Source organism: Lepidochelys kempii, chromosome 1 (genome assembly GCF_965140265.1).
Source record: "Lepidochelys kempii isolate rLepKem1 chromosome 1, rLepKem1.hap2, whole genome shotgun sequence".
Classification (NCBI taxonomy): Eukaryota; Metazoa; Chordata; order Testudines; family Cheloniidae; genus Lepidochelys; species Lepidochelys kempii.
Window position 1 is genome coordinate 12612502 of NC_133256.1, and position 24677 is coordinate 12637178.

General features: G+C 47.0%; 1 protein-coding gene across 5 annotated transcripts in view; it reads left to right on the forward strand.

Moving 5' to 3' along the window:
* GDPD5 (glycerophosphodiester phosphodiesterase domain containing 5) overlaps positions 1-24677 on the forward strand; it is a 340619-nt gene that overhangs the window by 113543 nt on the left and 202399 nt on the right. For 4 of the 5 annotated variants that reach the window (XM_073334875.1, XM_073334846.1, XM_073334855.1 and 1 more), the window contains exon 3: positions 12839-13013. In XM_073334875.1, coding sequence (XP_073190976.1) covers positions 12897-13013 — 117 coding nt within the window. In that variant the 5' untranslated portion in view covers positions 12839-12896. Of the gene's footprint in view, positions 1-12838; positions 13014-24677 lie in introns of those variants that run through there. The other variant, XM_073334883.1, reaches the window with a different exon arrangement.

The window sequence follows — 24677 nt, forward strand, 5'->3', positions numbered from 1 at the left end:
TAAAGTCAAGGTTGACAGGCTGTGTGGGTTTTTCTGGTGTGCGTTGCTGAATGTGAATAATTAATTTGCCTTGTTTCTGGTTTTATTTCTATGTGTAATGCTAATCCGCAGAAGTTTGAATCATTCATAGGCTGCATTCTCCACGTCAGAGCTGTAGATGTCATGGGAACATTGATTGTTAAGGGTACAATCTTTTAATTTCTGTCAGAATCCCTTCTAGTTGCAGGGGGTGTAAATATTCAAGAGATGATTTCAGACTAAGCACGAAATCCTTGGATAGATGGTAAACACGGTGTGGAAACTTTATCAGCCTGACTTCCGTTAGTCAGAAGGTCCCTTGTTGTTTCTGTTACTCATCAGCCTTGTAGATCTTTTTCCTCATGGACTTCTGTTTGTTACCTAGCGACACACACAGGGGAGGTGGGAGTATTTATGCTGATAACATTGTATTGCAATTCAAATAAACATTTTAGTTTTTAATTTTTACATTGGATTTCTTGGCATATGTTTTGGGGTATTTTTTTTTAATATGCAGTTGGAAATGAATCAATAGCCTTTCAAGTGCCGAATTTGTAGTTGGCTCCACAGAGATGCACTGCAGTCAGACGTTCCCAACAGGTGTAGGGGTCTGCCCGTAAGGATTTGATTTCAGGATTGGGGTCTAGAACTCCACTTGGCATGGCCAATAAGCCTTCCAAATGCAGAATGACGACAGGATGCTCCAGCAGACTGGCAGATGTTGTTTAAAAACATAATAAATTTGATACTCTGTTCCCTGCACTGGCTGTCAGATTCTCGGGTGGAATTGAAAGGTCCAAGTCACCACTACCTATTCACAGCCCAAACTTGCTACCTTCTAGTTCCTATGTGGACAACTGTCTCCGCATTTCTAGTCTACCACACAAACTTTGATTGTTGGAAGTGTTGGAACGTATTAACATCAGGACGAACTAGAGGCAGGGTATTCTTGGTAGCCGGCCCAGCCCGTGGAACTAGTTCCAGTTGGAAATATAGAATGATCTTGGCTGCACTGAGTAGTGAAAAGTTCTTTGTACCCAATTCTTTTCCATTCACAAAACTGTGAAATCTGGGACTCTTAGTATAGAATCATAGAATCATAGAATATCAGGGTTGGAAGGGACCCCAGAAGGTCATCTAGTCCAACCCCCTGCTCAAAGCAGGACCAATTCCCAGTTAAATCATCCCAGCCAGGGCTTTGTCAAGCCTGACCTTAAAAACCTCTAAGGAAGGAGATTCTACCACCTCCCTAGGTAACGCATTCCAGTGTTTCACCACCCTCTTAGTGAAAAAGTTTTTCCTAATATCCAATCTAAACCTCCCCCACTGCAACTTGAGACCATTACTCCTCGTTCTGTCATCTGCTACCATTGAGAACAGTCTAGAGCCATCCTCTTTGGAACCCCCTTTCAGGTAGTTGAAAGCAGCTATCAAATCCCCCCTCATTCTTCTCTTCTGCAGGCTAAACAATCCCAGCTCCCTCAGCCTCTCCTCATAACTCATGTGTTCCAGTCCCCTAATCATTTTTGTTGCCCTTCGCTGGACTCTCTCCAATTTATCCACATCCTTCTTGAAGTGTGGGGCCCAAAACTGCACACAGTACTCCAGATGAGGCCTCACCAATGTCGAATAGAGGGGAACGATCACGTCCCTCGATCTGCTCGCTATGCCCCTACTTATACATCCCAAAATGCCATTGGCCTTCTTGGCAACAAGGGCACACTGCTGACTCATATCCAGCTTCTCGTCCACTGTCACCCCTAGGTCCTTTTCTGCAGAACTGCTGCCTAGCCATTCGGTCCCTAGTCTGTAGCTGTGCATTGGGTTCTTCCGTCCTAAGTGCAGGACCCTGCACTTATCCTTATTGAACCTCATCAGATTCCTTTTGGCCCAATCTTCCAATTGGTCTAGGTCCTTCTGTATCCTATCCCTCCCCTCCAGCGTATCTACCACTCCTCCCAGTTTAGTATCATCCGCAAATTTGCTGAGAGTGCAATCCACACCATCCTCCAGATCATTTATGAAGATATTGAATAAAACCGGCCCCAGGACCGACCCTTGGGGCACTCCACTTGATACCGGCTGCCAACTAGACATGGAGCCATTGATCACTACCCGTTGAGCCCGACAATTTAGCCAGCTTTCTACCAGTATAGCTGTTTTGTTCAAGTGTAGGGTAGTGTATTGTCTTTAAACTTTGAATATCCCAGTTGAAGCCATTTAACATACACCCAGATACCACGTCAATGGAATGCAATAAAGAAATGCAATAAAAAACTTGATCGATGCCTTTCAGAAATCTGTAGATTTCTGCTTGTTAACCATGCTCAAAAGCTTGGACATTTAATAGCTGTAGCAATATCCGACATTGTCTGTTAGTACTTAAGGGACGCGTGCCAATCTTGATCTGTTCATATTCTTCTGAAGCTAGGACAGATCGATTCATGAAGCCTGAGCAAACTGGCTCCGAACATAAAGGTTCATAAAAAACCCATTATGCATCCACCCACATGTGCCCCACTATACGACTCCCTCAAAGTAGAAGGAAATAAGAGGAAGGTGCTGGGGTTGAATCATCTGAGGGCTTAACTGAATTTCCAGACCATCCACCTTTTACCCAGGATCATTGTTTCAAGGTGAGGTAGAGTGCTGTATCCCATATACCAGGATGGATACCCTTTCTCTTCATTTACTCCTGTTTGTCTCCTCCCGTCTAAACTGACTCTGTTCCTGCCACACCTATAGCAATTGCTTACCTAGTGCTGTGCTGACATAACAGTCAGAAGTTGATGATGCAACATTCTGCCCCCCCCTGCCCTCCTGCAATCAAGGAGCCAAGAAATTACTACTAGCTGAAATGGCAATTGGCTACAACACCCAAGGTAATACTCTCATTCGAGCCAAATGAATACATGTTTCTAGGATACGTGCTGCACCGCATCTTTGTTCACAAAGTGCGGGGCTCCTGGGTGTGCTGGGGGCATGCAATTGATCAGGTGTGTATTTGAATTTCATGCTGGATGAAAGGGATACTCTATCTTACCTACGGAGCAGCTACAGTTTGGGTAGAACAGTCGATGGTTCTCCAGCCTGACCTGGTGGATCTCATTGACAGGGTAAGAAGAGCAGTTCTTTGCCCATTCAATCCTAGGTTCCTCTAGGGAGATTTTCAGTCTAATCACCAACTAGGTTGGCACTTGGGAGACCTGGATTCTATTCCCACTGCTACTGGCCTGGTGTGCAACCTTGGGGATGTCACTTTGCCTCCTTTTCCCTTCCCTCTGTCTGTCTTGTTCATTTAGATTGCAAGGTCTTTTGGGCAGGGACTGTCTCTCTGGCTGTCTTTGTACATCATCTAGTGCAATGGGGCCCTGATCTCAGCTAGACTCCCTGGGTGCCACAGTAATTACGGAGATACCAGCTGAGGCTTGAATTAAGGTTGAATTGGACATCCCACTTTAAAGCAGGGACCTGGGCCAAATTTTAAACCAGTGACTTACAGGAGGAACTGTTCCACCTGTCGTTGTCATCCAGCGACCACATCCACAAAGGAAAGACAAGGCCTAATATTAGGAATGGAAGCAAAGCCTTTGTGTTTTTTTTTTTTACTCTTTCTGAAGAGCAGCCGTGGTTTCTGGGCATCTGCTGCCTTGTGATCGATGGGATCTCGGTTGAAAGGCCTCTTCATGTGCCGACTTCCACAATCTGGTTTGTGTGTGGGACAGTGGTGTTGGGAGCAGCCTAACACAAGTTTCTCTCAATGCGTTGAGTTGCAGGAAGGAATGGACAGCTGCCAGTGGCTTCCAAATGGAAAAAACAGAGCAAATGGTCTCGTTTTAGTCTCATGTTCGTGGAACAGCATGTACACATTTGCAGTTAAAATATTCAGTAAAAGCCTGTATTTTTTTGTGTGTCAGACAGGTGAAATAACAGACTTTACAATGGTATCTGTCAGGGATCAGGTTTGGTTTCTTATAATAGATGCTGGGAGAGTACGAGCCAAGTTCTGCCCACTCCTGACCTGCAAGGAGACTGCCACTGTCAGAAGATCATGCCAGCCTTTCACAGCAGGATCACCCCGCTCCTTTCTTAGGCGCTTTGATTGGCAGTGAAATAGTTAGGTGATGGTGAGTGCACTCCTAGGCTACAGAGTTTAAATTACCTTGAAATGAACTAGGAGTGGCAGCTCATTCTCCGTAGAAGTATTGTTTGAAGACTCGGGGGCTGTCTACACAAGTCTCTGCCCTAAAATTTCCACAGTTGTTACCACGGGTGCAGCTTCACTGGTGATAGCAACCCTGCAGCCTAGCACAGTGGCTAAAACGCCTGCACCTTGACTAGCGTTAACCACCGTTGCTGCTGCTGGAGGCGCCCCAGTGGTGATAAGCTCTTGAGACAAAGGCCCGTGTAGCCAGCGCTGGACAGCCATGAATATACGCTTCGACAGGCTGAATGTTTTTTTTCTTTGCAGCCTCAAAGACTAGAGGCTAAACTTCTTTTGAAAAAGGCCTGAACTACGTTGTATAAGGGAAGAACATTGGTTCACCAATCCACCACTGGATTGGTAGTTTAACACCTGATTTAACGTAGCTTTCAATACAGAGCAAAGGATAAGAGGTCATCTATTACGCATCACGCAAAAGTTGTCTAGACGTGCGCTTTAAATCCAGATCTAAGTTTTGCAAATGGCCCCTAATATTCTGAAGCTTTGGGCATGTTTACATTTTGCAGTTGAGGCCCATCACTAGTTCAAATGTAATATTTGAGTCTCTTGTGTAGCTTTAAATCAACATTAGTGCAACAGAAATTTGTGTGGTGTGGGGGGCGGCACGTTTGGGTTTTAATTGTCTAGGAAAGAAAAAATGTATAAGACTGTGAAGAACGCAGTCAAGATATAAGAACATAACAGAAGAACGTCAGAATGGCCATACTGGGTCAGACCAAAGGTCCATCTAGCCCAGTATCCTGTCTGCCGACAGTGGCCAATGCCAGGTGCCCCAGAGGGAGTGAACTTAACAGGTAATGATCAATGATCCTGCCATCCATCCCCACCCTCAGACAAACAGAGGCTAGGGACACCATTCCTTACCCATCCTGGCTAATAGCCATTAATGGACTTAACCTCCATGAATTTATCTAGTTCTCTTTTAAACCCTGTTATAGTCCTAGCCTTCACAACCTCCTCAGGCAAGGAGTTCCACAAGTTGACTGTGAGCTGTGTGAAGAACTTCCTTTTATTTGTTTTAAACCTGCTGCCCATTAATTTCATTTGGTGGCCCCTAGTTCTTATATTATGGGAACAAGTAAATAACTTTTTTCCTTATTCACTTTGTCCACACCACTCATGATTTTATAGACCTCTATCATATCCCCCCTTAGTCTCCTCTTTTCCAAGCTGAAAAGTCCCAGCCTCTTTAATCTCTCCTCATATGGGACCCATTCCAAATCCCTAATCATTTTAGTTGCCCTTCTCTGAACCTTTTCTAATGCCAGTATAACTTGTTTGAGATGACGAGACCACATCTGTATGCAGTATTCAAGACCTGGGCGTACCATGGATTTATATAAGGGCAATAAGACATTCTCCATCTTATTCTCTATCCCTTTTTTAATGATTCCTAACATCCTGTTCGCTTTTTTATGACTGTTGCTGCACACTGCGTGAACATCTTCAGAGAACTATCCAAGATGACTCCAAGATCTCTTTCCTGATTAGTTGTAGCTAAATTAGCCCCCATCATATTGTATGTATGGTTGGGGTTATTTTTTCCAGTGTGCATTACTTTAAATTTTTCCACATTAAATTTCATTTGCCATTTTGTTGCCTGATCACTTAGTTTTGTGAGACCTTTTTGAAGTTCTTCACAGTCTGCTTTGGTCTTAACTATCTTGAGCAGTTTAGTATCGTCTGCAATCTTTGCCACCTCACTGTTTACCCCTTTCTCCAGATCATTTATAAATAAGTTGAATAGGATTGGTCTTAGGACTGACCCTTGGGGAACACCATTAGTTACCCCTCTCCATTCTGAAAATTTACCATTTATTCCTACCCTTTGTTCCCTGTCTTTTAACCAGTTCTCAATCTTGAAAGGATCTTCCCTCTTATCCCATGACAACTTAATTTACATAAGAGCCTTTGGTGAGGGACCATGTCAAAGGCTTTCTGGAAATCTAAGTACACTATGTCCACTGGATTCCCCTTGTCCACATGTTTGTTGAGAACTCTAATAGATTAGTAAGACATGATTTCCCTTTACAGAAACCATGTTGACTTTTGCCCAACAATTTGTTATTCTGTGTGTCTGACAATTTTATTCTTTACTGTTGTTTCAGCTAATTTGCCCAGTACTGACGTTAGCTGTATGTTCGTTGCAGAAAGAAGCCCCTCTCACTGCGTGTTAAATTACAGGGATTGTAGATTGTGGACTCTTGTTCTGCTGTGCTTGAGAATTCAGTTGAATTCCTGTCATCAGGACAGCTCCCCATTCTCACTTTGCATATTACTACATGAGGGAGTTGGGATTTTTCCATCAAGGGGAAAGAATCTTCTTCAAACAAAATTGCAGGGTGCTATTGAACCTTTCTGGCTGGATCAGAGGGTGCTGTTACTGAGGTGGGACAATTGCAAAATGCCTTAAATGCATCTTCTCTTGCGCTTAGGGATGTGCTTGAATAGGAATTAATACGGTGCTGTTTCAGAACATGTAAACCATGGACGTTCTCATGATGTGCAACTTGCTTCAAGACATCAGTGGTCCTGAATCCTGGTGAGACACAGTCATGGACCCTGTTACTAATAGCAGGTGGTCATGTACAATGCACAGCTAGTTGGCGAGTGGGTGGGGGAAGTGGGATGAATGGGCTACTGCTCTAGATAGGCTCTTATATCCAGCTCATCGCCACAGTATGAGTGCCTTCCACTAGTGCACAAACTAATGTGACTAACATCATAGAATCATAGAAGTGTAGGACTGGCAGGGACCTCTGTAGGTCATCTAGTCTAGTCCCCTGCACTCAGAGTAGGACTATGTAATAACTAGACCATTTCTGACCAGTGTTTGTCTAACCTGTTCTTAAAAACCTCCAATGACAGAAATCCACAACCTCCACAGGCAATTTATTCCAGTGCTTAACAACACTGACAGGAAGTTTTTCCTAATGTCCAACCTAAACCACCCTTGCTGCAATTTAAGCCCATTGCTTCTTCTCCTATTCTCAGAGGTTAGTGAGATAATTTTTCATTCTCCTCCTTGTAACAACCTTTTATGTACTTGAAAACTGTTATGTCCCACCCTTAGGCTTCTCTTCTCCAGACTAAACAAACCCAATTTTTTCAATCTTTCCTCATAGATCATGTTTCCAAGACCTTTAATCATTTTTGTTGCTTTCTTCTGAACTTTCTCCAGTTGTTCACATCTTTCCTGTAATGGGGCAACCAGAACAGGAGACACAATACTCCAGTTGAGGCCTAATCAGCACGGAGTAGAGTGGAAGAATTGCTTCTTGTGTCTTGCTTACAACACTCCTGCTAATACAGCCCAGAGTGATGTTCATTCCCCCCACCCCCAACAGTGTTACACTGACACATTTAACTTGTGATCCACTATGCCCCCCCCCCCCCCCCCCAGATCCCTTTCCGCAGTACTCCTTCCTCGGCAGTCATTTCCCATTCTTTGTGTGCAACTGATTGTTCCTTCCTAAGAGGAGTACTTTGCATTTGTCCTTATTGAATTTCATCCTGTTTACTTCAGATCATTTCTCCAGTTTGTCCAGATCATTTTGAATTTTAATCCTATCCTCCAAACACTTGCAACCTCTCCCAGCTTGGTATTGTCCGCAAATTTAATAAGCGTACTCTCTATGCCATTATCTAAATCATGAATGAAGATATTGAACAGAATCAGACACAGGACGAATCCCTTAGGGACCCCACTTGATCTGCCCTTCCAGCTTGATTGTGAACCTCTGATAACTAAGGGCTAAGATATTGTCACGGATATTTTTAATAAAAGTCATGGACAGGTCATGGGCAATAAAGAAAAATTCACGGAAGCCCGTGACCTGTCCCTGACTACTTCTAAAAATATCTATCACAAAATGGGGAGCCCATAGGCAGCTGTGGGGGACTGGTTGGGAGCTCTGGGGACCTCCACCACTCAGGGGGCTTGGAACTCCAGGGTTCCTCTACCCCATGGCTCTGAGCTGTGGGGTCCCCGTGCCTGTGACAGGCTGGAGCTTCAAGGAGCTCCAGGGTTCCCCTGCTGCCTGCAGGACCCTATTGCTTTCTTTTTGCATGGGTACCCTGCAGCTCCTGGCTGCCCCAGATGGTGGCAGAACCCTGCAGCTCCCTGCGCCAGCAGGCTGAAGTCACGGAGGTCTTCGGAAGTCATGACTTCCCCTACCTCTGTGATAAAATCGTAGCTTTACTGATAACTATTGACTTCAAAGCACTTCACGGAACCAGGTCCTAAAAGTCCCAAAGACCTATCCCAGCATGTACCAGTCTCCATTGTTTGAGAATGGCCTCTTAAGGGGGAGGGAGGAGTTCCTGGGACAAGATGTTCCTATAATGGAAATGTATATAAAGCCTGTGTGCATGCGTATTTTGATCTGGGAATCTTTTTGGTGAAGTGTCTTCCTGTCAGAAAATGCCACTATGAGCAAGGAAGACCCCACCCCAGAATAGCCTCATGGCTAGAGCACGCACCTGGGATGTGAAACCCCCAGTTCAAGTCCTGCCTGCTTTGGAGCAGTCAGTTGAACCTGGATCTCCCACATGGCGGGTGAGTGCCCTAGCCCATGAGGCTATTTCTTATTGGGAGCTCAGCTGGAGGGAGGGGCGCCCCAGTTTTTGTGAAATTCTGAAAGATTTCCTTTTTGTTCTGCATCAGAATAAAAACAATTTCTGAAACCTCCATGTTTCACCAAATGGAAATTATTTTCCAGCTTGCGCGACTCATGGCCCTGCACGTGTCACTCGTCTTGGATTGCAAGCTCTTTGGGGCAAAGATCGTGTGTTTTGTGTGTGTTGAATGGCATCTAATGCTATGGGGCCTTGATCCTAGTCTGGGGCCTCTTGGTGCCAAATGTATGGGAGTGTCTGCCCGCAGCATACTAGGTGTGCTCTAAACCTTTCAGAAGGGCCAGTCCCTTCTTAAGGAAGGTCTTGTTTAAGGGCAGGCAGACGAGCGGCGAGACGTTTAGAGGAAGGAGAACAGGCAGCTTGTACCCAAAACAACATCAGCAGGAGGCGGTCTGTAAGAAAGGGTTAAATTTGGCCAAAGGAGGCGACCTTGTGGATGAGCTTGGAGGCCAGGCTTGGAGGCCACATGGTAGAAAGCACAGCAGTGATTGTGAGAGATGGTGACAAACGGGCAAGAAATAACCCTTGTGTCCAGTCTGAAATGGTCTTGACTCTGTGCCCTATCCCTGGGGACATATAAAAACCTCTGGCAGTCTGGTGTGGGTAGACCATTATTTTTGTTGAAGTGGCAGCTTCTGCTAGTTCCTGTGTCATCTGGCTGGATTACGGTGCTAAGCAGCTGCTGGGACCTGTACAGAGAGCTTTAATCCGAGGATTGAGATGCCAGGTGTGTGAAAGAAGAGGGAGATGCAATGCTGAAGTGGACTATACTAATATGCTGTCTGTTCACTGTCTGTCTAAAGTCTGGTGGTCTTGAAACCCTGGTTGTCTGGCACGGTGTGTAGTCCATGGACGGGGCTAATTTTCCCCAACCTAGGATTAGCCTGACTTTAATTAAAAAAAATAGCATCATCCCGTTCTCTCCGTGCCATCTTTATCTCCGTGCAAGCATGTGGACAAAGGGGATCCAGTGGATATAGTGTACTTACATTTTCAGACTGCCTTTGACAAGGTCGCTCACCAAAGGCTCTTAAGCAAAGTAAGCTGTTATGGGATAAGAGGGAAGGTCCTCTCATGGATTGATAACTGGCTAAAAAATAGGAAACAAAGGGTAGGAATAAATGGTCAGTTTTCACAATGGAGAGGTAAATAGTGGTGTCCCCTAGGGGTCTGTACTGGAACCAGTGCTATTCAACATATTCATAAATGATCTGGAAAAAGGGGTAAACAGTGAGGTGGCAAATTTGCAGATGATACAAAGCTGCTCATGATAGTTAAGTCCCAAGCAGACTGCAAAGAGCTACAAAAGGATCTCACAAAACTGGGTGACTGGGCAACAAAATGGCAGACGATAGTCAATAAATGCAGAGTAATGCACATTGGAAAACGTAATCCCAATTATACATATAAAATGATGGGGTCTAAATTAGCTGTTCCCACTCAAGAAAGGTCTTGTAGTCATTGTGGATAGTTCTCTGAAATCATCCACTCAATGTGCAGCAGCAGTCGAAGTGAACAGAATGCTGGGAATCATTAAGAAAGGAATAGATAATAAGAGAAAATATCATATCACCTCTATATAAATCCATGGTACGCCCACATCTTGAATACTGTGTGCAGATGTGGTCGCCTCATCTCAAAAAAGATATATTGGAATTGGAAAAGGTTCAGGAAAGGGCAACAAAAATTATTAGGGGTAGGGAACAGCTTCTATATGAGAGATTAATAAAATTGGGACTTTTCAGCTTGGAAAAGAGATGAATGAGAGGGGATATGATAGAGGTCTATAAAATCATGACTGGTGTGGAGAATGTGAACAAAGGAACTGTTTACTCCTTCTCATAACATAAGAACTAGGGATCACACAATGAAATGAATAGGCATCAGGTTTAAAACAAAAGGAAATATTTTTTTTACACAAGCGCACAGTCAACCTTTGGAGCTCCTTGCCAGACAATGTTGTGAACACCAAGACTATAACAGGGTTTAAAATAGAACCAGATAAGTTCATGGAGGAAGGTCTGTCAGTCGCTATTAGTGAGGATGGACAGAGATGGTGCCCTATCTTCTGTTTGCCAGAAGCTGGAAATGGGTGACGGGATGGGTTGCTTGATTCTGTTCATTCCCTCTGGGGCACCTGGCATTGGCCACGGTCGGAAGACAGGGTACTGGGCTAGATGGACCTGTGGTCTGACCCAGTATGACCGTTATGTTCTTAGAATCCTGCTGTCTCCAATTCTGGTGGAGGTTCCAAACACTGGGCCCTCGACTGGAAATAGCCAGAACTGAACACGTGGAATGCAGGGTGAAAGGAAGCACGGCAGTTATGGGGTGAGGACCTCTCTAGATGTAACCCATGCCTGCTTGGTCTGGCACTCTGTCCCCTCTGGTGGCACCTCTATCATCTAGAGCACAGGTCCCCAAACTGTGTGACATGCCTCCCTTAGGGGAGCACAGAGGAACATTCAGGGGTGTGTGTGTGCGTGTGTGTGGTGGGGCCTGGGCCAGCCCCAATGCGGGGTGGGGAGGGAGCACCACCCAGCCTTGCTCCTCTCTCAGCTCAACCCTGGCCCGGCCCCCAGCCTCAGCCCTGACTGCAGCCGAGGCCTGGCTCTGCACTTGGCCTCAGTCCTGCCCCCCAGCTGCCCCCTTACCCCGTCAATATCCCCCCACCCTCCCTCGGGGGCTGCGGTGCTGCTCCTGGTACGGGTTGGGGTGTGTGTGTGTGTGTGTGGATAGAGGTAAAGGGGGGCATGACCCTGAAAAGTTTGGGGACCATTGATCTAGCGATTGTTTGCTACACCCTCAGCTATGAGCCATGTGGCTTTTAGCTCATGCAGCAGACGCTCATATACTAAGCTAAGGTCCCAGGTTCGATCCTGCCTACCAATGACTGGGATCTGTTGGCCTTACATAAAGATTTCCTGTCCACGTAGAAAATATACAAACATGGGTGAGGGGTATTGGTATGGGGTCTGGGAAGGGAATGGAGAGCACCACAAGTCCTACCACCAAACAGTAGTTGTGTTCAGTATGCCAGATTTCCAAGCATCAGTGTCATTTGTGCAGGCAATAAATCTTAGGTTTCCTTTTGCTAATGGTGATTTTTAATAGTAAAATCCATTGGATCACTAAGGATATTGGCTACAGATCTCCGCTGAGGCGAAAGCAAGCGTCTAAATATAAACAGTAGCTTTGTGACGTACGTGGCATAGAATCAGTGTCGTTAGTTACAGAACGTTTTCTCAAGGTATGCACTGGAATGCTGCAGAACATCGCGCACCGGTGGAGCGGGCTAGGAGGGACAGGGAAAACGAGCCCTTTACGTGTCTCAGGGTAATGGCACTTGAGTATAGGCAACTCTTTGGGCGCTTAATGCATGAACTCTTTTGGGGGAGAGAATGCGCCTGTGTAATGGGAAGGGCCCTCGGCCAGCTGCAGGCCCCATCAGCACAATTCTGTTGGAGCGAATTGGGAGGGACATGCAATGCGCTCCTGAGAACGCTGCCTCTCCGACTCACCAGTGTAGGAAGCAAGAGACGGCTTGAAACCCGACCTTGGCTTGCTTTCCAGATACCACTAAATACTTAGGGCCAGATCCTCAGCTGTGGAAAATCAGCGTAGTTTCATTGTCAGTCGAGTGATTTAGACTTGTACCAGCTGAGGATCTGGACCTTAATATTTAAAAGCACAGAGATTTAATTGTCCGGGCTTGTGAGTAATGCAAAAAGTAAACATCATTCAGTGTTGTGCCAGCACAACAAGTAGACGTTTTTCAAATATAAACTTTAATTGAGTTGGACAATTTGCCCAAATCCTGGTAAAGCTGGGAATACAGCCCAGGAGTTCTGACGACCATTCTCCAGTTCTAACTATGAACCACGTTCTGCTTCCATCGTTTCCATCCATTTTAAAGGATCTGAGAGTTCACAGCTTCCCTCTCTTCTCTCTTTTCAGGGCGCTCCCAAGACCTGATGGATTTCTGATAGCGTGCTCCTGAAGAGCTGGGAAGAGCATGGTTAAACACCAACCACTCCAGTACTACGAGCCGCAGTTATGTTTGTCATGCCTGACCGGGATCTATGGCTGCCGTTGGAAACGGTACCAGCGGTCACATGATGACACCACAAAGGTTGGTAACCAGGTGTCTCCTCCCATATGCATCCCATGTTCATGTTAATTTTTTGAACGTATAGCCAGGTATGGGGAACCTGAAGGCTGGCCTTGAATGTGAAATTAGGCTTCAGTTTTAAAACGTGCTCTCAATAGCTCTGGTTCTATGCAGCCTGGCTGCTTTATATGTTACTGAAGTGAGGGATAGAAATTACTGGCCCCAGGGTCCTGGGGATTTCTCTGAGGTAAAGGTGGCATGTGTTTTTAACTCAAACCATGAGCGTTCCTGACCCTTTGTTGCTGTGGCAGAAGAGGATGCGTGTATCCCTGTTCTTGGCCTTCAGGCTTGTGAATTACACGGCCCTTGTCAGCTTGTGTCACAGCCTCTCATTTTAATATCTCTGGTCTGCCCTTTGCATGTATGAGGAGGTTTCAGTTCTCCCTCCTTTGTTTAATTTGGTCTGTTTAAGAGCCTGTGGCTTCCTGGCTGGCAGATGTTACCTCCCTGGTGAAGCAATTCTGATGGCATAGCCCAGGGGTCCCCAACGTGGTGCCCGCAGGTGCAATGGCGCCTGCCGGGGCAGTTGTGTGCGCCCGTAGGACACTGCACGGCCGCCAGAGAACCGCCCGCTGAGAAGCGTTGCCGTTTCTCGGAGGCATTTTGGTGGCGGGGGTGTCTGTGCTAATGTGCTATTCCTACAGAAAGGTTGGGGACCACTGGCATAGCCACTGTTGGGGCTGAGGCAGCTAATCGAGCTGCAGTACTGCAGCCTGGTTCCTCTTTGAAGCAGTGTGGCACAGTGGGCAGAGCACCGTGCTGGGACTTGAGGGGACCTGGGCTCTGTTCCCAACTCTACCTCTGGCCTGCTGGGTGACCTTGGAACAGTCACTTCATCTCTTACTCCTGAGGGCATTCTGCACCAAAATAATAAAAATTCCGTGCCCAATATTTTAAAATTCTGCATAATTCTGCAAGTTTTATTTGTCAGTAAATAAATGCAGAGGCTCCAGCATGGCAGTGGGGAGGATAGGCCATTGGCGGTACGAAGGTGGGAGATCACCCTGCAGGCTTCCCACCCCCGGGACACGGACTCAGTGGTAAGGCTGCACCCGACCCCCGAAGCAGCACAAGGCCTGGGCCTGCCCCAGAAACACGCTAGGGCACTGCCCTCTGCGCCAGGTGCACCAGGTGTGGGGCAGGCAGGATCCAAGAGTGGAGGGTCTCAGTGAGGGGGGATCCAGATGTGGGGTGAGAGGATTCTGTGTGGGACAATCTGGGTGCAGGCAGCTCAGTGGCGGGGCAGGGTCCTAGGTGTGCGGGGGATCTGGATGCACAGAGGCTAGTTGCGGGGGTTCTAGCAGCAGTGGATCTCTGCAGGGGCTTCTAGGTGAAAGTAGTTGGGGCTCAGCAGGGGGGTCTGGGTGCAGCTAGTTGGGGGTCAGTGGCATGGGGGTCTGGATGTGGGGGCTCAGGGTGGTCCAGGGGTGGGGGTTTGAGTGCAAGGAGCTCAATGGTGGGGGGTAATCTGAGTGCAGGGGTGGGGTTCCGGAGGCAGGGGATCAGGGTGCAGAGGGGTTCCAGATGGAGGGGTTGAGGTTCAGTGGAGTGGGGTTGGGGTATGGAGGGCTAGGGGGTTCTAGGTGTATGGGATGAGTTAGTGGCAGTGTTTGGATATGGGAGGTACGGTTGCATGGGGGTTGGCTGGATGGGGAGCAGCTCCCTGTACAGTGACTCCTCCCACCACAACTGAAGGGCAAGGGGGGCAGGAAGCAGGGGAGGATGCTGAGCTTCCTGCAGCTGGGGGAGGTTTCTAGGTGTGGGACTCGCAGCTGAACCTGGCTCAGGGTAGGAGCCACTGGCTGGGGTGTCCCCAGCCCTGCGGTGACTTACCTGTCCGCTGGCTGCTCCGGGTGCCTGAAAGATGTACCTGCACAGCTAAGGAGTGGTGCATTACTGCTCTTGCAGCTTCCCTTTGCTTCCCTGTCAGTCATTTCTCTGCAGAGAAGCAAAGAAATCTGTGGGGGGCATAAATTCTGCACATGCGCAGTGGTGCAAAATTCCCCCATTACCTCCTTTGTGCAATGCGGGATGATAATACCAGTCTCCTTCCTTAAGTTCTTTGAGATCTATTGATAAGAGCGAAATAGTCATAATATTTTATTTATTATTCGCATCATCAGTTTTGGGTACTTCAAACCTCTAGTGCATTTTTGCTTCCTATACCACAGGCAGTGCTGAGTTTCTGCAGTTAGGTTGCAGAAGGTGTGTTGAGTGGTTTCATTGTACTTGGAGGAAAGCAGAACAGTGAGCACTAGCTGGGACTGAACAGGCTATGGAAACCAGACTATTTCCTTGTTACAGAGGGTATTTCCATCCCTACCAGGGCAGCGTTTAGGTATTTTGGCAGAGGTATATGGGGAAGCTTATACTGCTGCTAATGCTTCTCTCATTTCAACATTATACAGTTTCTAGTGCATACTGCTTTAAAAACAAATCTACACTGGGGTTAAGAAAAGGTTTGAACAAACTGATATGCAGAACTCCTCCCCTCTAGAAGATCTTGTTTGTTTCTCAATGCTCAAGAGTTTTGCTGTAGCAACTGTTAAAAACATTTAAAACATGACCAGAAAACTGGGTCAGAATGTTGAGAAATACAGTGGTAAGTAGAATTACTTCACTGCACTAAAAGACATTTGCCAAGATGCTGAATTGTGTCCAGTGGCGCAGTAGAGCTGTTCGCACCCTTTAAGAAGGGTTTTAAAAATAGAGACATCTACTAGCTAGAATATGAAATTTACTAGTTAAAGATTGGTTGTAAGGGTACTGTTCAAGAGTGAGGCCCAGGGGGTATGTGCAGCCTTAATTTTCAAGTGAAACATGCCTCGTCTTGCACTAATCTTAGTTTTGTTGCCATAAATTGTCATCCACAAGATTGAATCATGAATCTACAGTTCTGCTAAAGAAATTAATACATTGTGTAAAGCTCTTTGCACTGGACTTTTTATGTCCTCCCATGTGGGCATCAGCTCTCTGAGAGGTAAGAGAGGAGTTGGCAACCTTAACTGCATTGTATGGTTCAGCTAATTTTGCTCTGCTTGTCCGTACAGAGCTTCAGAGCTTGAAGTAGCAAGCAAGAAGGGAAAGAGTAAGTGAGTTAAACAAAGTTAGGTAGGGCCAGACTAAATTGAGACTCTAAGAGGCCTTATTTGTAGTCTTCCTGAAAACCCTGTACTATTGTAGAAGAAAACAAATATACAGATGTTAATACCTAGAATGAAACATTGTCACATCACTTAAAAATAAATTAAAAAGTAGAGGCCGTGTACCTCCCTGGTTTTGATTCGGTTCTTGAGTATTTTTTCATAGGCTTTGTTCTTGCATCCTCTGTCTGTCCACTCTTCCTCAACTTTCATTCCTCTTCCTGCCATAGTGCATCCGTGTGGCGCAGAGAATGGATGTAGCTGCCAGTGAGTGCACATAAGCAGAGCTGGATTGGAGTCTTTTGATTTTCAGCTCCAAAAAGAGATGTCTCCATCACGTTAGCAAAAAGAAACCTCCTGTAGGTTGTGGTAGTGAAAGTAGTGGGTACCTTTATCTGCTTGGTGGACCTTTCACCAGAGGGTGACGGGACATAGGCATCCCGTACGTCACACCATGCCAAGTTGCTGTCAGTGCTCAAGTGTCAGGAATACAGAAATAATTTGGAAGCAGTAGATCTGCTGCCTGAAGCTTTTAGAATGTTTTTCTTCCATGCTAGTACCTTACTCTGCAAGTAGCTCCTCTATCTTTAATTGCACCACCTGAGGAGTAAGATGTTACTGATACTGAGTAGGGATAGGAGAACCTGTCCCTGAATATTTAAACATACTACGTAATCAGTGAATTTGCACTAAATCTATTTAGTCACTGAAATTTTGTGCAGGTGGGTAGATGTGAACCAAATCTCAAATGGTGGCTATTGCTTTGCCATTTGCTACTAAGGTGGTGGTGATCCAGAGCTAAGCAGTAGTCCTAGCATGGTGAACTCTTTAAGGAAGCTATTAATTATTGCTTTGATGTTCTGGGTGCCCAGACTTCTTGACTCCATGGGCATTTTTGGCAACTAGCCAGGATTCCAAAACCTTGCACTTAATTAAGGATCGCAATGTAGATATGTTAATCATCTCAAAACGATGTGCATCCCACCGTGGCATTTGTCTGTGCAGGTTTCCTCATGGCCTGATGAGTAAAAATTGTTCGCTACGGCTTGCCCTCTATGGAAAATCTGTAGTTGGTGTGGTTCTTTGGTCTTTGCCCTGTAGTTGCAAGGAGACAGCAGCTGCTGCCTGCTGCTACACCCTCAGCTACCCTTAGGACTTTCCCCTGTTTTCATTATAAATTATTGTGTGGTGGTTGGCATATTGCTAAGCCCTGCCCACGCTCACAGAGAGCAGCGTTCGACAATCGGAATCAGACTACCCACTGCGTCCACCTTTGGCTGTGGTTAAACGGTCGCCATATTGATATGGAGCGTGAATTTATTAGTCACCGTAGCAAGGTGCGCTTGACCCTTTGTTGTACTCTAAAACCACCATGGATTGTTGCATGGGATGCTGAATTCTACTTACCCTGGGCAGACAAGCAGAAAAACAGCTTTCAAAAGCAGTTGTGGGAGGGAGCGCCATTGTTAAATGCAGCCTGCTTGGCTGGGGTGGATACAGAAACTTGGAGATCTCCAGTGAAATCCACGTAGATTAAGTTCCTAGTGAAGAGCCAAGGTTTTAAAGTCACTTCTCCTCTCCCCACTTGCAACTTATAAAAATGCAGCTCAGACTTCCTGCTGTGTGGAAGATTTAAATGAAAATGAGAATTTTAATTGTAAGCTTGAGTTTTACATTTTTGTTAGAGAGCGGTGTGTAACTGTAATTGTCTCTTACCCTTCTATAACCTTTTGAAGGACAAAAGGCCACACGCTTCTTGCACATTTGATTTCCTTTTTGTATTAATTTTGACGGATGAGTAGCCGCTGTGAGGCTTGCAGCTCCTTTTCCATTAAGTGCGGTTTTCCTAACCTACTGGCGAGATTGCCTTTCATGCTTTTAAAATATTAATTGGAGTCTTCATAAAAAGGAAACAATTTTGCTTGTGTTCTCGCATTATTCCTGCAAGTGTCCTAGTTGGCATAAAACAAATGATTTAGTGACTGCTCTGTCAGAAGGTACTCGAATAAGGACGTTCTGATTAGATCATTGCTTCATCTTCATGAGACATCCTGCGCCAGCATACGATTTGCAGCCCTAGAGGTGTGAGGGACCAGTACAAACTGGGTTTGGCATATAGTTGCCATTTGTGCTTTGAAAGATCTAATGCAGAAACAGAAAAGGAGTACTTGTGGCACAAGTCCTCCTTTTCTTTTTTGCGAATACAGACTAACACGGCTGCTACTCTGAAACCTGTCACAATGCAGAAATAGGAATTTCCATAGGTGGTCACCAGACAAAACTCTCCAGCTGATGGATTCCTAGCAATGAAACGCCTAGGGAGCAGCCTTTCTAATGGCAGTGTATACATGTGGTGGTCTCCATGTGTAACTCACAGGCTTTTACCTTAACTGACCTGATGCTGAGTATTATAGCAGCATTCGCTGGCAGTGCTGTAATTCAGATTCTGCTGCAGCTTCAGTCTTTTAAAATCCATTGGGGCTGAAATGTGGGATTAGGGGGCTTGATTCTCTTTTCACACAGGTGTAAGGCAGGCATCTCACTCTGCCGTACATTAGAAATCAGTACTCTTCTGCTGTTGTACGAGGGCAATGAGCATGTATAAGAAGAAAAACGTGTTCAGAGTCTGTTCTGTTCACACGAATGTGGTTATGCTACTCCTGTAAGCGTAGCATCTGAGTGCTTCAAATCTCACCCCTGGGAGAGGAATTTTTGTTTGGAGAAGTCCACAAAATCCAAATGTAATCAGTAATTTCTTGTCAATCCATTGTGCAAAACTAAACCAGCTGTTTTATAGGTTGGTTGCATCTCAGTAATTTTACAATATTGAATGGGTTTTGGTGACCAGCTTCTTGGGTTGTGGGGGAGGCAAATCCTCTAAATTGCCACTCAAACACTAACTGAAACTTTTGAGGTTTGAAAACTTGAGGTAAAACCAGGGGTGTAGCTATGGGTGGGCCGTGGCTCACCCACATAGCATCTAGGGCTACCTCCCAGCCCGGCTCTCCTCCAGCCCCAGCGCTAGCCCCACCTAGACCTGGAGGGTGCAACCTGGATTGTTTGGTAAACTGGGCACAAATTTTAATGTGGCTAAATGTTAAATGTGTACATATACAAACAAAGAATATAGGTCTTGCTTAAAGGATGGGGAACTCCATCCTGGGAAGTAGTGACTCTGAAAAAGATTTGGGGGTCATGGTGGGTAAGTAACTAAAGATGAACTCCCACCATGGTGCTGTGGCTAATGTGACCTGGGATGCATACACGGGAATCTTGAGTAGGAGTAGAGAGGTTTATTTTCCATCTATTTGGAAGTAGCGTGACTGCTGCTAAAATACTATGTCCATTCTGATGTCTGCAATTCAAGGATGTTGATAAATGGGAGAGGGTTCAGAGAAAAGCAACAAAAATGATTAAAGGATTAGAAAACACACCTTATAGTGATAGACTCAAGGACCTCGATCTATTTAGCTTAGCAGAGAGAAGGTTGGGGTGACTTGATTAGTCTGAGTATCTATGTGGGGAACAAATATTTTATAATCTGTTCTTCAATCTAGTGGAGAAAGGTATAACGTGTTTCAACTTCCAGCCATTGGATCTAGAGAAATTCAGCCTGTAAATAAGGCATACATTTTTAACTGTGAGTCATTACTCATTGGTAAGGCTATGGAGAGGTCATGGGCAATTATTGTAGTAGCCAGGCAAGGTACTAACAAACTTCAACAGGACTTTATTTTTTAAAGTGGAAACCTCTTTTCCAAGCTGCTGCTGCACCCTTAGTAGCTCTCCCTCAGCCTCTTCAACTCCTCTCCCCTTCTTCCTGTTTCCTGTCCTTTCAGACTCCCAACAGCCAGTGCTCCCAATTCTGATAATTACAAGCAACATCTAAACACCACAGCAATACACAAAAATTCACAGCAGCCTGTGATCTGTCTGTGACTTCACTAAAAATAACCAGGGGCAGGGCAAGGTGGTGGGGGTGGGGAGAAAGAAGGGTAGAATGACAGCTGGAGTCCTCTGGAGGGGACTAATAGGCCAAGTCCTCTGCTATGGGGGGGGGGGGGGGCGAGGGAAGGGCACAGCCCTGGCTCCAGTGTCCACAGCCTCAGCGGGGGCACGCAGCCACTTGGGCGGGGGACGTACAGCTCCTGCTCCGGAGCTGGCTACAGCTGCTGGGCAGGGCCACGCAGTCCTGGCTCCAACCCCAGACACAGAGGCGGACATGGCCCTGGGAAGCTGTGAGGGGGGTGCTTGGCTCCCGCTGCAGCCCTCGCTGCAAGCTGCAGGGTAGGGGCACATGGCCCCAGATGCAGTCCCCGCCATGGGGCAGTGGTACGTGGCCCTGGCTGCGGGGTGGGGGCGCACAGTCATGGCGCCAGCCCCAGCTGCGGGGCAGGGGTGTGCACAGTCCCTCCTCCAGCCCCAGCTTCAGCCGCTGACAACTGAAGCCAAAGAAGTTACAGAGGTCCGGTAAAGTCACGGAATCCGTGCCTGCCGTGACCTCCATAACTAATTGTAGCCTTACTCATTTATTCAGTTTACCAAGGATCATGGTGGATTCTCCATTACTGGCAATTTTTAAATCAAGATTGAATGTTTTTCTAAAAGATCTGCTCTAGAAATTATTTTGGAGAAGTTCTATGGCCTGTGTTATACAGGAAATCAGACTAGATGATTACAATGGTCCATTCTGGCCTTGGAATCAATGAAAATCCACAAAGATCGGGAAATTGGAGCTTAAAAGAATGAAATTGTGTAGAACTGTATCTCACTGGGATTGGATTTCCCTTCTGGCTTTAGATTGGAGACTGACTCCTTTTTTTTTTATTTTATGACCATAAGTTTTAGGCTGGAGATAGGAATGATGTGAACTTTTGTCGTTTAAAAATTTTAATTGCTGTGAGTCCAATTTAATAATAGCCTAATTTGCTTCTGTGCTCCAGCACGGGATACGTTCTTTGGTTTAGCTGTCATAACACTGAGACATTAATTACAGATATGTAAATCTGTGTCTGCCCTTACGTAGTTCCCCCTGCTTACAAACTGTTTTTGTCCCGATGCCTCTAGTACATTTTGTGGTTTAAATCCCTTGCATACAGTTTACTTGGTGAATCAGCCTTGCTCTGTGCTGTGAATCCTGGACCTTGTCAGGAATAACTGAGAGCATAATGATCTTGTGGCTGCAAAGTACTTAACTGATCAGCTGTTTTACATGTTCTAATTGAACATCTCTCTTTATGGCCGATAGCAGGAACAAATCTCTGGCCCATCTAATTCAAACACATAGACCTCTCCCACTTGAATTACAGTACAATCTCCATTCGATGTACCAGCAGTGTTTTGGCTCGTTCACTGTGGCCATTCAGTAGAGCTGGGATTATCAACACCTCCACAGCATGGACCAGAGACTGTTTTACCACCTTCACACCCATTAGTCATCAGAGAAACTACTTTTCCTGTTTGTCACTGATCACATTCATATGGCAACTACCATCACTGCTTGCATGCAGAAGCAGTGTCTGGTAACTATTGTCTAGCATGCAGTAAGTGGTGGTATCCTTTTTGGATAAAAGTTGATATTTTTCTTGCCCCTCTGAGTATTGTGTTCTTCGGTTTCCCTCTGCTTCTCCACCAGATAGTGACAGCCTCTTTTCCCCAAGCACACTTTCTTGCTCCTGGTCCTTTTGCCTGGCTGCCTCATTCTCCTCTTCCTGGGACTTTTCTCTCTGGTATCTGCCAGCTCCAGGTCTAGTGAGCCATTGCTATTGACCAGTTTCTTCTTTATATAGCAACAACCTTTACAAGAATAGCTAAGGGCTCCTTTGACCTCATTTCAAGTTGCTTTTACAGACCATTAGGTAGTTTGCAACAAAGAAGCAGTTGGGTATAAGGAGAGCCAGCACCATGTAACCAGCCAGCTCTATCCAGGGACCATGGTGTTGCTGCACTAAGATGGATCATGCAGGTTAAGGAAGTCTGACATTCCATCCTAAAGAGGGCAGTCGGGACCTGTCTGCTAGCCAGGCCATTACAGAGAGATTGCTTTAAAAGTCCTCTAGCCAGGACCATGGTGCTCCTGCCTCAGAAGTGGCCCCTTTTAATGTTTTTTGGTACCTTTACATGGAGACATTGAAACTCACTATGAAGCTTTGCTGATCCAACCTGATACAACCCTTAGTAGGGTGTGGCAGACAGTCCAGATCTACTCATGAACCGGATGAGTTTGCATCAGCTGAAGTGACTCCAAGTGCTGGGTGGGGAGAAGCCAATGAACTGCTTAATCTTAGTGCCATGTGCCAGAGCCCGTTCCAGAAGACCTGGGGAAAAAGCCCAACCTCTTCCCCAGCTCTCCCCTAACACCAGACTGTTTTCTATGAGTGCAGTGTGACTGCATCAGTGCCACCGAACTTGAGGGCTAAACCCAATTCTGAACGTCTTTATTTGGGGGCTGGGATTGACGATGGTTTTTAGTGGCACTTTTTATGTTGGTTGGGGTGAACGCAATAGCTTCACTCCCGGCATGCTGTTCTCCGGGGGGCCTTTGGAGGAGTTACAAACAAGTCTCAGAGTACCATTTGCGAGGGAGGCCTCCTCACAGCTGGGCAAAGTGAGGCACAGAAGCCAAGCTGCTGTAAGGTGAATCAGTGGCAGCACGGGGAACGGAGCCCAAGGGCGTTGACACAGGGTCCTGTGCTCTAACCGCTAGGTAGCACGGCCTCTCCTCAGAATAGGATGTTGGCATTGAGAGAGCGGCTCAAGAGAGAACATAGGTTCTGCCTCTTCAGGGTTCAGAGGAGGTGCCCTAAGAACTTCACTCAGCCAGCCAGGGACAGAAGAGTGGGCCCAACGTCTTAAACAGCACTTCCAACAGACATAATAATCCCTTCTTTATCTGGAGCCCTTTGATAACAATTCCACTGGATCCCTGTCAACACCGGGCACCTCTGCCAAGCAAAGCCTACATCTGGGTTAACTCCTGTGACAAGTGCTTCTTTACGCCTTCGAGGATTTCCTGACAGCGCTGTGCCTCCCTGCTTCTACCACTGCTGATTGTCATGCAAAGAGTCTAAGATATCTGGGAAAATGGGGAGAAGAGAGGGAAGGTGGCTTGGCTCTAGGGTTGCCAGGTGTCTGGTTTCCAACCTGAGTACACAGTCAAAAAGGGATCCTGGCGGCTCTGGTCAGCACCACTGATCGGGCTATTAAAAGTCTGGTTGGCGGTGCAGGCAGGCTCCCTATCTGACTCTCTGCGACTCTTGGGAAGCTGCGGGCATCTCCCTCTGCCTCCTAGGCAGAGGGATGGCCACAGGGGCTCTGCACGCTGCCCCTGCCCTCAGCACCAGCTCAGCTGCTCCCATTGGCCAGGAGCAGGTGCGGGCAGTGTGGAGAGCCATATGGTCGAGCTTCCACTTAGGAGCCGGAGGGAAATGCCGGCAGCTTCCCGGGAGCTGCCTGAGGTAAGCGCTGCCCACACTCCCTCCTGTACCTTCTGCCCCAGCCCAGAGCCCCCTCCTGCACCTCAAGCCCTAGCCTCACCCCAGACCTCGCACCCCCAGTTGGAGCCCTCACCCGCCCTTCCACCCCAACCCCCTGCTGCAGCCAGGATCCCTTTCGTGCACCCTGAACCCCTCATTTCTGGCCCCACCCTGGAGCCTGCACTCCCTAGGCCAGATCCCATACCCCCTCCCACACCACAACCCCCTGCCTCAGCCCGGAGCCCTCTCCTGAACCTCAAATCCCTCATCTTTGGCTCCACCCCAGAGCCTGTACCTGCAGCCGGAGCCCTCACCCCCGCTCCCCCAACCCCCTGTCCAATCCCAGATCCCAATCCCACACCCTGAACCCCTCATTTATGGCCACACCCTGAAGGCCACACCTCTAACCCAGAACCTGTACCCCCTCGCACACCCCAACCCCCGCCTCAGCCTGGAGCCCCCTCCCAGACCCTGACCCCTTGCCCCAGCCTGGAGCGCTCTCCTGCATCCCAAACCCCTCATCTCCAGCCGCACCCCCAGCCAGAGCCCTCACCTCCCCCCACCCTGCAACCCCCTGCCCCAGCCCAGTGAAAATGAGTGAGTGAGCAAGGGTGGGGGAGAGGGATGGAGTGAGTGGGGGCGTGGCCTTGGGGAAAGGGGTGGGGCAAGGGTGTTCGGTTGCCTGCACATAGAAAGTTGGCAACTCTACCTGGCTTTGCTGTTCTGGGACCCCATTGGGGTACAGTGGCTGAGGCCACTGAGGTTCCTAGTCCACTTAGTTGTTTAGTGCTGGATCTTAAGTTAGTCATAGTCAATGATGTTTTGATTATCTCCTGATCTGTGGGTGACTGGGTAATGCTTCAAATTGCCTCCCAAACCTGGATGGCATTTAGATGAATGAGGAGTGTTGGTTCGTACTTTATCCTAGTGCTCTGTGATTATTTAGCACGTTTCATTCAAAGATCTCAAAGCAATCCATCCCCACCAAAGCCCCCTGTGACACCGGG